The sequence below is a fragment of the Lepisosteus oculatus genome, chromosome 5 (assembly GCF_040954835.1).
Source record: "Lepisosteus oculatus isolate fLepOcu1 chromosome 5, fLepOcu1.hap2, whole genome shotgun sequence".
Classification (NCBI taxonomy): Eukaryota; Metazoa; Chordata; class Actinopteri; order Semionotiformes; family Lepisosteidae; genus Lepisosteus; species Lepisosteus oculatus.
This window is the reverse complement of record NC_090700.1, coordinates 57,198,124-57,212,583: the sequence shown is the minus strand read 5'-3', so window position 1 is coordinate 57,212,583 and position 14,460 is coordinate 57,198,124. Positions and strand designations below refer to the sequence as shown.

The following is a 14,460-nucleotide window of genomic DNA, read 5'->3' as shown; positions in this document are numbered from 1 at the left end:
TGGTCACGTTTTGTATTTTCATCCTCTCCAAGACCTACCTTGACGCAAACTACGCCTTCTGACTGAATTTATGTTAAAATGTAAATCACGCAGGACTAAAATAACAGGACTATTTCCAGCTCTTTTGTACCCAAGCAATATGAGAAAGTCTCCACTGATGAATTCAACTCCAATCGGTCACTGAAATCGCTGCTGCCGGGGGGAGGCACACACTTCCAGTTTCTCATGCCTGAGAAGCATCTCAAATATGCGAAACGAACTACAAAGGCAGACAGAATTTCAATTTTAAATCCTGACCTTCCTGCATTTCAAACAAAAAGACTTGCTGTCAGACAGACACCAAGTAAAACCCTCCAGCACAGAACATCAAGAACAAATCACACCACACAAAGCAAGCAACATGACTTGTAAATTTGTTCTTATTTTGTATTTCATTTACAGAGATTTATTTCATTGAAACCTATTTACATTTATTTCCTGTTTTACATGATAGTGTTATTCTACACAGCTACTTTTGTCTCAAATCAATTTTAAAATCTACTTCTTAACAGTACACCCCACACACACACACACAACTTCAAAAGAAAAATTGGACTATCAAAACTAAACATTTTTAGTACAGAACATGTAGTTTTTATAGATTAATCCCAAACAGCCAATTTTTAGAGACATCTCAAACTGTTAGGTGAAGGATTACTTCAAGAGCTTGAATCACTGATCAATTTAAAGTTTGATTTCCTAGATTGGAAACAAATCTATACAATCCTTTATCTACATACAGACCTTACGATACACTGAAATTAGGCATACTCAAGAAATGCAGACTGGTGATGGGCAGGGACTGTTAGGAATTGTACACTGCAGTAACACCAGGCACCCTACAAACAAATGGGAGCTCCCCATCTTTTGTATTTACATGTAGTATTAAATATTTATAAAATATTTGCAAAGTCCTACATATAGTGCAAACTGCCACACAAGCAAAAAATAAAATTCAGAGTATTTTTTTAGCTTGATTAGCAGACGTCTTGTTATTTCCACTGCCCTGCAGGTTCACTAAGGAGGGACTGTGCAGCAAATTTCTTACCTGGCAGACAAAAGAGCCGACATTTTTTTAGTGTTTGTTGTTTGGTATTTTGGCTAATAGCGTTTCAGACCATGTTAAAAGAAATGTTTAAATTAAAATACTGTACCAACTTCCAAGCACAGAAATAAATAATTTGCAGCTGTACCCATCACCAGTGTACACCGTAGGCAATCCTGAATTGTGCAAGGTGTGCTTTAGCTCACTAGAAGAGAAGAAAGCTAGCAAGCGCCTGCCCTCTCGAGCCTTCCCACACAGACAGGACGGCAAGCCCGTGTCAGCCCTCCTCCTCACGCATAGGTGCCTCCGGTGATGAGCAGCTCGTAGGCGGGGTCCCGACTCCTCCGGCACAGCACGACGCAGGCACACAACATGCCCAGCATCTGGGGTGAGGGAACAACAACAACAACAAAAAAAAGGTCAGGAAAGGACGGTTCGCTCGTGGAATTCCACACGGTACCACGCAGCTCGGTCCCGCCAGCCGGCCTCCCAGCGTCCCGCACACAGGCGGCCCACGAAGGGCCCGCTGGCAGGGAACGCGGAGGCGAGGGGGGGGGGAATCCTTTTGATTTTGAATAGCGAACCAGCGCCGATTTGGCCGTGGAGCAGCTCTTCTTTAGAAAGCCTCCAGGACAGAGGGTTACGAACGGGGGAACGAGGAAAGCATTCTAAAACCTACCGCCCAGGGCAGACGGCGCAACCAAATCGACTGCGGCTTTCCAGAAGTAAAAGAGCCCCCCCAAAGAGGCCTCTGGAATTAAAGCAGGCTGTACTTGAACAGCCATCATTGGGCCACAGGAGAGCTTATCCACAGCCCCCCGAGAAATCGAGAAATCAAATTACAGACGACTGACCCGCCATCAGCAAACACCAAACATCGCAAAACCATTCCCCCACAACACAGCATTTACAAGAACTTACACAATCCATTTTTGTGCCATCCAATGATCAAACACGTGTTCATAATAAAACTGAAAGATTTTGTTGTCTATTAAGAATCCATGATATACTATGGGGGGATACTGTAGAACTGCAGTGGTTATTTAATCTGACAGTGCAAGTCTGCATTTAAAAAGTAAAACAAATGTGCCTTTTTGGAAGAATTCATCACCACTGGATATCCAGCTGTGATCAGTGATCCACTCATGCTGTGCTATTGCCCACCCGTTTTCACAGGCACGAAGGAGGTGAAATACAGGAAACAATGCAGATCATGTTACAATGTGAAACAGGACACCTTTTGTTATTTACTGATACTCTATCCCACAGCTCAGTCCCTCAAAAAAGCAGGGTTTAAATGTCCTACGCTCTCCCAGAACTCAACAGCAGTCTGCACTTTTATCAGGAGAGAAACAAAGAAAATATTGGTCTCAATAAAACAATTACTCTTTTCTAGTTACTATAAAAATCAAGTTGATGTTTATCTAAAGGGTTATTAAAGTACCCTTTTTTTGTTTACCAGTGCGTTAAATAGATATTCAGAAGTTTTTCTTTAGCTTCACAACATAAAACCTAAAACTAACACCTACCTTTAGTGCACCTCACAGAAAACATTGAGTATACAATACACGATAAACATGGTTTAATTTACTGTGTTGTTTACTCATTGAAAGCAATTAAAATACACACGGTATTAAGTAATGGAACAACGTAGAGATTATAGAAAAATAGTTACATCTAAGTACCATCTGATAAAAAATGCACAATGCAAAAAAAACTGAGTGCAGATGTGCCATAGTGCTGCTGTATAAATAATTCAGCATCTTTTTTTAAAGAGGGTGGAAATTTACTGTACCATATGCTGGCCCTGTACTTTGGGTTCCATTTAATTTGCCTGAAAGTTTAATTTCTTATTTCAGATACTCTAAGATATCCAGACATCTTTTTAAGCCAATGATGCCTGCAAGACTTCTAATTCATCAGATCTGAAACTCTCGAAGTGAAAAGTACCTATTCTCGAGGAGCCCCAGCTGAATTGCCCAAGAGCCGAGATGCGGTCATGTGCAGACTCGACACAATTGGGTCAGTGTACAGGCTCAAGGCCTGCTCACAAACCGTCCTGCTGGCTGGAATTAGTGCAGCTCGACTTCCCACTCACAAGGTCAGAGGACTTTCCATGGTGAAAGGAGCTGAAGTAAAATCTTCATTTCTTTCCCCAACATGTTCTTTCCTTATGATAATTAGACTGGAATTGTTTGTATCAACGAGCAATTTTCCACCTAAATTTGGCACAGCCTCCAAAAGCTGTTGGAGGATTAAAAAAAAAACCCAAACAAAAACATATAATGCAGAAAAATGTGCAAAACGGATTAACAGCTTATTTTTAGATTGTGGTGACTGAAACTAAGTGAAGCATGGCTGTTTTTTCCAAAATAATGTGGCTTGCATTTTAAGTTTAATATGTATAACTCAGCAGTTTACCATTTGTTTTTATTCAGCTAATGACAGGTGTTTCCATGTTTAACAGAAGGGATAGCTTTGTCCTTTATTTTTTTCTCATAACCTCACCTGGATTGCTGCAAATGCCAGTGCTGCCCAAATGACATACATCATAATCTCCTTCAGCTTCTTCACAACAAGGGCTTCACATCCCTGGAAAGAAACATCATGAAGGTGACATTCCTGGGCTTTATCACTGCAGTTTAAAACGAAAGCATCACTAGTGTTTGCAAAGTTAATTCACAATCCGCAAAGCCACACAGTAGCTATGCCCCAAGCATTAATGCAGCACACCCCACCCTTGCGTGATGAGCAATATCCAGAGAATGCTGTGCACCTTTGAAGTTGCCTGATGAGGTCATGCGAAGCAGGTGCTGAGCTGGGATCTGATAATTACGCTGCCTTCTTAGTAATTACAAATAACGATATGGGTGTCTGGTATTGTGCTCAGTTTCTGTTTGTGCCACACCAGTGAAAGACTATTGTGAATTTAACCCTACACGCGGTTATCTCTGGTTTTCTGTATTACAAGACGGGTAGCATTCATCTATGACAACTAAGACATTCTGGGAGACTAGAGTCTATAGCCAACATAACTGACTCCTCTCCCCACACCATCATGCCACACAGGAAGGTGTGTGCAAAATGAAAACCTGCGCACCCCACAGAAACAGAGAAAACATGCATGGACCCAACATGAGTCCTTAATGAGTATCGCAGAAATGCAGACCAGCTGGACCTCGCTGAATCAGAAAAGACCCGAGCAAAGCCTGCCACTCACTCACCTCTGGGTACAGGTCTCCGGGACGAGCCAGAGTGCCTGTGCAATTGCTAATGGTGGATTTGCAGCAGCTCAACGGTACACTGTTGTTCCTGGCTTCTTTAAACCACCGTGTGTTCTTCCAGTCAGAGTAGTTGTGGATTCCACAGCAGTGAAGCTAGAAGACACAAATTCAGATCTGAGAGTCATCCTACAACCCAGTTTAACATGTTTGATTGTATCTCCTATGTCAAAGGCATTTTCTGTATTTTCCTCCTTTCAGGTTTAAGAAAATGTCCTACACAGAACTGAACCTTTTCATTCTTGAACAGAGAAGATTACAAGGGGGCCCCAATAAAAGTATTCAAAATCCTCAAGGACACTGACATGGTCAACAAGCAGAAAATACATGGAAAAGTGTTTAAAAAAAGAGAACAGTAAGGATTTCTTTACTCAAAGAATTGTGGGAGTATCCAAACGCTACCCAGCATTGTTAGGCTGAAGGTGATACCTTGGCTTCCTTTAAGCCAAGAAATAGCTAGATGCAATCCAGGATTCAAGAAGCTACTGAACACCAAACTGGCCCTTGCTTACTTGTAAAACGTTATAAGTCTTTTTTCTTACGATCCTCCAAAAATCACTGTACTGTCAGAACATTGTGTACAAAAGTACCATTGCCATGAATTATAATTTTTAAATGGGGACGCATTCGGTGATGTATGACTGAGCAAACTCACCTGTCTCTGTACATAGTCAATAGCACGGCTCGCAGCATCTGTGTTTGTGCCATTGTATTCATTGTACACTTTCTGAATGGAGCTGTCCACCTCATCTTCCACCTGTGCAAAGCCAACAAAAACACCATTCATCTGAAAGATGCATCAAATTCCAATCCCCTCTTTAATTTACTTCAATCTTCTTTGGAAATGCACAATGTTATGTGGCTTGGTTTTTCTCTCACATTTATGCTGCGACGTTTACAAGAATGCATTTTCCCTTTTGATAATGTATCATGCCAGAACACCAAAGCTGTTCCGATCTTCTCTGTTCTTCCAGAGAAGGAAGCGATTAGAGATCTAGCTACTACAACTACCCCACCCCTTGATTTGCATGTCAGATACTTCCTCATCCATTACAAATAGTTGTTTGACTAACTGGGGATCTTTAGGATCAGGGCTGAAGATTCCTGGTTAGACCACTGCAACTCAGAAAGAAACATTAACGAGATGTGTGTGGGCCTGTATGTAGATCATGTCTTATTTGCAGCATTTATAGATACAAAATTTTGTTTTTAATAATAAGAAAACACAAGATTTTAAAATGACAGAGGATAATATTTGGTCAGCACATTTTGCTCTTTGTGAATCAGGCAGAGCCTGAAAAGCAACTGCAAATCTTTTCCATCAGTAACGAGATGTTCGATAGTTACGCTGTATACATGTAGAGGCCTTAAACTCAAAGAAATAAACCAGACACACATCCCTGGAGGATCTGTGGGCTCAGCATGTGAAAGAGTCCTTATTCACGCTTCAGCACTGGAAGAACATTAACGTCCCGTGTCTCGTCTGAACTGGGTTAATGCATCCCTGTGAAACAAAATACTCCCCGAGACTGAATTCACAATAAAACCCATCAGACTGTGTTTGGAGTTAAGCCTAATTCCAGCAGAAGCTGAAATGCTTCAAAGCAGTTGTTCAATTAAGGCTTCAGTATTTTACAGTGAACCCCTGCACATTACAGTGTATCCTTTCAATTTAGAGATTTTAACTCCAATACTCCACGTAATCTCCTCGGTCACGGAAGCTGTTTTTCTTTCTAAACACAACTCTGAAAATAGACTGATAAAGGATCCGTGTTCCTGGCCTAAGTACTTAAAAGAATCTTTGCAAAACATTACATTGTTGACTACAGTGGCAGTATCGGTTAGCAAATTTACCATGCCTGTATACTGATAACAGTACTGTTACGAGATGTTTCTAGATCGAATAAAACTTGATTCTCAAGCAGCTCAATAGAATGAAAAAAAAGCCCAGCCCATTCTAAATATTTACTCACCGAAACTGTACTCACCTTTGCTCGGTAAATATATCCAAGAACCACCACGACTACTTCAGTTACAAAAACCAGCAAGAGGATGATCACAAACTACAGTAGAAAAAGAAATGGAATAAAACATTAAACAAACATTCTTAGAATCTTTAAGAATCAAGAAAAAGAAGACATGGGTGTTACGTGAAATCCATGGTATTTGTCAACTGCTAATGTTTTTTTTAGAAAAGTTTTTTTGTTCCCTTATTTTAACTGGCAAGACAAGACTGGCAAAAGAACAAAGCTTCATTGAAATGACCCATACCCATTTATAAAGCAGGACATTAGCTATGGAGTAAATGATCCATGGTACATCAGCAGAATCCCTCCTGTCATCTGAGCCCATAACTGGACAAACAAACTTCAGTTTCAAACTTCTTGCAAAATACACGTCTATAATTCCTCCGCATTCACTTCTTCAGCAAAACTGCCTGCTAATTGAGGCAAACTATCGCATTATTGTACAGAATCAGAAATCACAAGAAAAAACATCTCAAAGGTCACGTGTCTTTAAATTCAAACCACAGCCCCACAAAATGTTCGGTGTTATGATAGATACAAAGAGGACATTGAACATGGAAATTAATACTTACATTTACGTTTGTTTTGTGTACCAGTAAGCAGAAACCCTGCTACACTACCCCTGCTCAGCAATAAAGATGGGATAAATGAGAGGATTTATGATGAAACATGCTGTGCGACTCCAGTGAATTCTGAGGGGGAATCTGTTCAAATACCCTGACTCGGACAGTTTTTGATGCCAATTAGATTCAGCGTATTTACTTGCTTGCCCCAGTGAACTGAACTTCCTGCTTGAAAAGACTTTAATTCAGTTCTCAGGTTTCAGGCCTGAGCGACAGCTCACAGGCCTTGTACCCAGCTCGTAACTCAAGCCTGTTGGCCACTGATAGATGAGAAAAAAACACTCTGTAACGGACTTACAGTCGCCAGCCCACAGCGGCTCTCTCTTATTGTGGCACAGCATCCGACCAGCCCGATGATGAACAGAAGAGTCCCCACGGCGATGATGACGACAGCGGGAATCAGCGTGTACACGTCTTCGAAGAAATGGTCATAGTCGTCATACGTGATGAACACATAGGCGCCAACGTAGCACAGAATCCCTGCTGCCGCCTGCAGGAACAGCAGAAGGGGGCAGTGATGGAACAGATGTTCAAGTAGGGAGCCGCGTCGGCACCCGCAGGCTGAAAGGAACAAGTAAAGGTTTATTCCATGCTGAAAAGAGAAGAAAAGAAACGACGTTTCGCCCATGGGGCCTTCTTCGGGTGTCATGGAACAGAGCAGGGCAGATAATCGCCCCCACGTAGCTCAGGGATCCCCAAAATTTAAAAGAACAGCTTCCAATTCCCCCCTTCTTTTCACCCAGATGGTAAACATCAGGCAGAGTTCCCTTCCTCCGTGACCAAACCAACTGATGAACTCTTTGGGGTGCCTTTTGCCCCCAGATAACTAACAATCAGGATATAAATCTTAGCCTCACAAAGTATGGACTCTAAAATCCCTGATATATCCAACCATGCCGAATAAAATCTTAAGAACAGAAACTCCAAGGAGTTCCAAAAAAGCTCTTTCAACACCCCACACTTCCAATGAACTTAAAAGTCTAAAGGCAGCTCAATGTTTACTTCCCAGAGTAAATGACATGTTCTTTTACAACCTTGTATTTCATCAGCCTACACAAGGCTGCCTGCTAAAGAAATGTAGAGCAAACCTTGAGCACACGCTCAACTTCTGAAGCAGCCAGCTTTAAGCAAACCAGCTATTAACTATATAACCATTTTTACCACAAATTCAAAACAAACATTAAAGATTAAAACACAGCTTAAGGAATTAACAATGGGCAAGAGTTGAATTCCTCCGAGCAAAAAAAAAAAGGTTGTTGGTGCTAAACTGCACCCACACAAAGCTTAGGGAGAGAATCCATAGTGAGCACATTGGCACCATCCAAAATACAGGGGTTGTTCCGGTTCACATCCATTAGAATAAAGATTATCTGTTGCTGAATGCAGACAGGCACCTCATGATCATAACAGAGCTCATCTGTTCAGCCACAAAAACCTGCAAAGCTTGCTTACATATCAGATAGCATCGCAAGTCAGAGCGCACACAGACAAGCCCTCCCGATTCCAACATTTTCCCTTCATCAGAAAATGCTTCCTGGGGGTGGGTCTGGTGAATAAAATGGAAATGCACCCAGCAAGAAAAATTCTCTAGGCTCCACTTAGCAAGCCATGGGCCACTTCAATGACTTCCAGAAACTCTACTCTGAAGCAAACTAAAAAAACCATACAATAGTGCAGTACAAAACTCACGCTGTAGCACTGCCCCCTCTATCCAGAACATAAGGAGGGTCTGAGACCAGACAATTTCTCCATCCCTGTAGGAGGCGCCATTTCATCACTGGCCATGGAAATTCAAATTAAAACAGCCAATCAGAAAAGTGAAACACACCGAGAAAACCGTGAGAACATGAAAGGGCAACATGCAGACTCCACACCAGAGGAGCTCAAGGTCAATTCAAAGTTTGGACCACAAAGCTGTAAAGCACCTGTGCCTACTGCCACGACATTATCCCCACCACCTGGTGAACACAGCATTGTCCCACAGACAGTTAAGAAATAGCAATGTCTCGCACTGCTAAAAAAAGTGCACTTAGAGTATTAAAGGGATTAAATGCAGTGGGCACATAATGTCTACTTTTTGCAGAGCCAAGGAAACTATCACGAAGCATTATCTATGCAGGATAGTCCTTATACTTCTAGAAGATGCAAGGCGCTCTTTGAAAGCTGGAAGTGCAGTAAAAGAGAACACAGCATGCGAGCTCTGTGAAGAGCCACTAAAACTGGGGGCCACTTCTGACACAAGAGCCGTGCTGCTGCTGGCACAGCGCTGACCGGGGCCCTTCAGCTACTGGCAACACCGCGCCAAAACGACCTCTCCAGGCCACGGCAAGATTTTGGCTCTCATCGCCCCCAGGACGCGCTCTGATTAGACAGCTCAAGACCGCAGGATCAGTCGCCACTCTGACTTGGAGTGTGGGAGCACAGGAACTTTCCACACCGCCAAAAAGATGTGACAAGGAACATGCATGTGCACACCTTCAGATTTCATAGACGTTTTGACCCTTTAGCGCTAAAGTTCCAAATCTATTTCCTAATGTTATTTTTTATCGTCAATGGAAAACTGAAAAAAGTCAAACATTAAAAAAAACGTAGCAATGCAGGTTCTAAAGCACAGCACCTCACTGTTTCCCTTTGTGAGGTATATTTAGAACCAGGACAGACACTAAACATAAATTAGGCTTTTACCAAATTCCCTCTTTTGAATGAAAAAGGATTTTATCAGCTGTTTCTGAGTTATTTGGGTAAAGGACATTAAAAGCACACACTATATTAGCAAAACAAAATCATAAAATATTTTTTTTAAATGCCTCTGGATATGCAACCCTTTAGTTCCCTGCACCATTCCACTTTAATATATGACAGAAGCAAATACTTGAACAGCTACAATGTACTGGTTTAAAAAAATAATGGGACCATAGTCTACCACTGAGTGACCTCTACTGCAGGACCAGCTGGAGCACATTTCAAAATACACAGACATCTGATGTCTAGATTACTTGTTCGAGAAGCAGATACCTTTATTCAATAAGCATCAACGTGCCTTTTGTTCCTTCAAGCTCCTCTGGTCTGAGAACAATCGAGAGAAAGTTTCAGACTTCAGCTGTCATGATGAATTGTTGTTTGCAATAAAAAGGCCCCTTAAGTTTTGAAGGCCAGGGCATGAATTTTAATGCAATGGTTAGTAAAGCTTTCTGTTAAATACACCCCCCTTCGTGGACCCAGGGAGATGTTCTCAGAAATGAAAAATGTACTCTCTTTTATCAGTATAAATGTTTATACAGTTCATCACTTAATATACTGTTACATAACTTGAGCAATCATTTAAAAGCTTAGCACTGGGATGTCGTGATTACAGCTTTCAAGCGCAGCGCAGCTTTGTGGGTTATTTAGAAAGTAATCAAAGAGATCAGCACTAACACACGTTACCCCTAACAATAAGGCAGCTGTACATTCACAAACTAAAACCCATTACCCTGGACCTTTGAAATCATTCCACATCTAAACTCCAAGTTTTAAAAAGCCATTTTGAAAAAGGCACCGATCGGACGTGGCTTTTTAGACACATGCCCAAACTGCACCCTCACGGAATCTGCTTAGCTGCTAATGCTTCAGGAAAGCTCCTGCTTGTTACAAAACATGCTTAAACCCTGTAACAGACAGCCTGTCTCGGAGTCAGATATACTGCCTGTCAGGGGTGCCTGCCTTTCACAAATGTCTGCGCTTAGCATTTGATCCAAACCCAAGATGGTGATAAGAAGCTGCAGATAAGAACCTTTTTAATTAGAGAAACTGCAAGCTGACTCAGAAACAGAATCTGCCCATGAACCTAGTACCTGACACCGTCTTTCAGTGCTAGAGACAAGCCAAACCTGCACACCTTCTAGAAAGCGTTATTGGGATAATCCGATAATCTGAAGGAGGTTAAGAACTCATAACTGCTGTATTCCAGGTCCTGTCACTTTCTCTAGCAGGAGTTTGTTTTTTTTTTGCTTTGCCCTTTCTCATTCATCAAGTCCTGGAACTTGTGACGATACCTGTGTGGAAAAAGCATTATTGTAACTGAGCCACTCCAACGGGTTCATGAAAACCGCGCGCTCTTGGGGCACTCCGAGGTGGCAGGAAATGCAGCTGTGGACAACAGGTTCATATTCATTCCAGCCAATTACATACCACTTTGTCACACTAAATGATCCCAGGGCTGTGTATCTAAATCCACACTGGACAAACTGCAGTGTGTCCAGAATTTGGCAGCCAGAATCCTGACGAGGATACGTGCAAGGGATCACATTACTCCTGTCCTGGAGTCCTTACACTGGCTTCCTATCAAGGTCCGTGTTCACTTCAAAATCCTCCTTACTCACCTATAAGACCCGGCATGGCTTAAACACCTCAATACCTGTCTGAGTTATAATCTCCCTACTCCCCACCTCGCAGCCTTCATTCCTCTGACTCTGGTCTCCAATCTGGCCCCCAAGCTCCTCCACATCTATGGGAGACAGGGTCTTCTCCTGTTGTGCCCCAAAGTTCTGGAATTCTATCCCCAAGGATATCAGAGAGCCACCATCGCTGTGCGCTTTCAAATCCCAACTCAAGACCTTCTTCCTCAGAGGATCTTTCACTTCATTGGGTCAGTCCGCTCCTTCCTTCCTCTTCTGCTTTCTAGCTCCTTTAATTGTGCCTATTTTGTTACCTCTTCTTCTTAATAAACTAAACTAAATAAAATAGATATTTATATTATTGTTGTATTAATGCAAGGAACGGGGGCGGACCCACTTTATCCACCAGTATGGCACTGAACAGCTTCAAGCAGCTGTGCACCATGTCTTTCACAAATGCCAGACGTCGGGACACAGGACACTGGGAAACTAGCGTCTCGCTGAGCCCTCGGTATTGCACTCCCCTGTGCGCTGGGAACACATCACCCATCGTCCTAGCAAACCTGCACACAGGCCTCACGAGTCAGATGTATGAACGGGTTGACTATCTCTCGTTACTGTGGCGTGCACATCGCAAAATGTTACTAAACTGCGGCTCAGAGGCAAATGCTGTGTGGATTCCAACAGCCTGAGCACGGAGGGCCGCAGAGAATCGCAGGACTTTCTCCTTGAGGTAGTCCCCCACATCGCACAGCCCGCCAAACGCAATTCACGGCTTTAATAAGAAAATCCAGGACAGCTCCTAACATTCCTTTCGTTCCTAATCGCGGAGAGATCAAGGCACACATCCGGTGCCGCAGGAAACTCGCTCTGATCCACATACCGCAGCTACAGCGGACTATCACCCCGGCTCTGCGCAGCCCCGAAACGGTCATGAACAGCACTGCCAACACCGGGCACTCTGAAGCCGGTGCACCGTGTCGGGGAGAATCCCCTTACCCACAAGAAACATTTTCTATTGCATCGTTTTACCTTTCTGGACGTTTGTCTGGTGTTCTGAAAATCAGCCTGCCTGCATGTTATGATCAAGGTGCACCCCACCTGTCCATTTGCACAAGGTACTTCGCTCCCTGCTTCCATTTTCATATTGAGCTACTGCCGCAGTGCATTGCTATCAAAATAATGCCCATCTCACCCGCAGCTGAAACGCCTTCCTGTCCCACTTGCGCTCAATGTTGTGTGTATACCCTGAACGTAGCCGCATGGAAGATGTATAATCAGACGTCTACGTGGTGAAAAAACGAAATCTTGTTCTAGTGGCGATCTAAATACATAATACGCACAACCTTGTCATCCATTGCTCGTCTAGATCACGGCCAGTGCCTCCGGGCCTGTCCATAGTTAACCTCGATTCGCTGCGCAGACCAATCCTTACACAGACGCACTCCAAAAAAAAAAAACACCTCCTTACCCAGAAGATTAGGTTGAGGAAGACCAGGACCGTTTTTGACGAGGTTATGCCGCACTGTCCCATAGCTACCAACGCGATTCCGTCGGAATTCGGGTCTCGAAACGGTATTTCTTCGCGCAAACCGCTAAAATGGCTGTCCGCCGCCTCAGCTCCGCTGTCCCGGTCTGTCTCCCTGCGCCTCGCGAAAACCCCACAGCCAGCTGGCTCGCGTCACGTGACGAGATGAGGTCATCCTTTCTGCAGCGCCGGCCTCCTCCCCCCCCACCGGATTGTAAGGCGAACTGCAGAACTGATGCCCTTCTGAGGCTGCCCAACCCACGACCGCTTTCACGCTCTTGGCCTCTGAACTCCCGCACTGACGGGAGAATGAGCTTTGACTATCTCACGATGGGATTCTATTGTTTTCCTAAACACACTTTAAGCGCAAATCACGTGGAAAATTATAGTCCGTTTTAACGTGTTCTGCTGGGGGAGGATCGCACTCCGAACTTTGAACATTCTTTGCTAATGAACGATTTGCTGTATCTAATAGTAAACTCGGGAATGCCTCTGTTTTGAAACGCTTCACGAAGTTTGACCTTTCTGGGCTTAAAGAGCCTTCTAACATGGAATCTCCTCACCAGTTAGAGGATGCATATTGTGCTTTCTGCTCCGTTTTGGGGATGCAGGAGAATCACTGGAATAGAGCTCAAATCCCATCGCGGGAGTCGGTAATGAGCTGGCGAGTCCTGTCAAATATGCCCATGTTGTTGTAATGCAATTTACATTGTGGAAGGTTGGGCTGTCAATTTAGGACTTCACAACATCGTGTTGATGGAATCAAATCCGTTTTATTTACACAGATGCATAGAAAGGCAACCATTGATTGTGATAGTTCACTCCAATGCCTACTGTGGGACAGGTTAGTTGTGCAAATTCTGTCCTTAAATGCCAGCCACCTGTAAGTGATACACCTACATTCTAGGGGTAAGTGTTTCCAAAAGACAGATAAAAGAGTTGAGGTCATCCTAAAATAATTTAATTCCATTATACATTGCATCCAAATGCACAGTGGCATGAGCAGCTTAGCACACACAACAGAGCTCCACACCTCCATCTAGTGGTCAAATATAGGGCCCACTCAGAGGAGTGAATGTTGTCTATTGCAATAAAAATGCCCCTATCAATTAAATTATTGACCATAATACAAACCACTTTCTTGATGTGATTATCCCACACGTATATGAACAGTTTGTCTACCACAGTGTTGTAGTGTTCGTGATCGGTGTTTATCCCTTGATCATAATAAAGAACGTGGTTATCTGTGTTGACAAAACCAGGATTATAAGAGCTGTGGGCACTGTTCAGTATGTGTCCCTGTCACACAGCCTTCGACTGACACATTCCACTGGCCTAAGCGATTCATTCTTGTACACACACAATCTGAACCGTAAGAATGCACCTCAACCTCTGGCAGGAGTAGATACACTTGTCGACTTTGGATGTAAATAGATAGGGTGAGAAAAGTCTTCCCCAGAGTTATGGTGTCCTCCCAGCCTGACTCTGGGAAATCCCATTGACTCAGGACCCCTGTATGAAAATCACCAGTATAAGTAATT

The 14,460-nt window shown here is 43.2% G+C and overlaps 1 protein-coding gene across 1 annotated transcript; it reads right to left on the bottom strand.

Moving 5' to 3' along the window:
* Positions 1-401: 401 nt before the first annotated feature.
* Positions 402-13,072, bottom strand: tspan3a (tetraspanin 3a). The gene is made up of 7 exons (XM_006628894.3): positions 12,863-13,072; positions 7,314-7,505; positions 6,354-6,428; positions 5,021-5,122; positions 4,309-4,461; positions 3,593-3,676; positions 402-1,467 (listed from the first exon to the last, which is right to left on the bottom strand). Exons 1-7 carry the CDS (start codon positions 12,923-12,925, stop codon positions 1,375-1,377), a joined length of 762 nt encoding a protein of 253 aa, XP_006628957.1. The 5' UTR covers positions 12,926-13,072; the 3' UTR covers positions 402-1,374.
* Positions 13,073-14,460: the final 1,388 nt, after the last annotated feature.

Coding starts and splice junctions, on each gene's coding strand:
- tspan3a (XM_006628894.3), bottom strand. CDS start 12,925: ATGGGACAGTGCGGCATAACCTCGTCAAAAACGGTCCTGGTCTTCCTC. Junction 6,429..7,313: donor GCCGCTGTGGGCTGGCGACT/GTAAGTCCGTTA, acceptor TTTCTACTGTAG/TTTGTGATCATCCTCTTGCT. Junction 1,468..3,592: donor TGGCATTTGCAGCAATCCAG/GTGAGGTTATGA, acceptor CCCTCACCCCAG/ATGCTGGGCATGTTGTGTGC.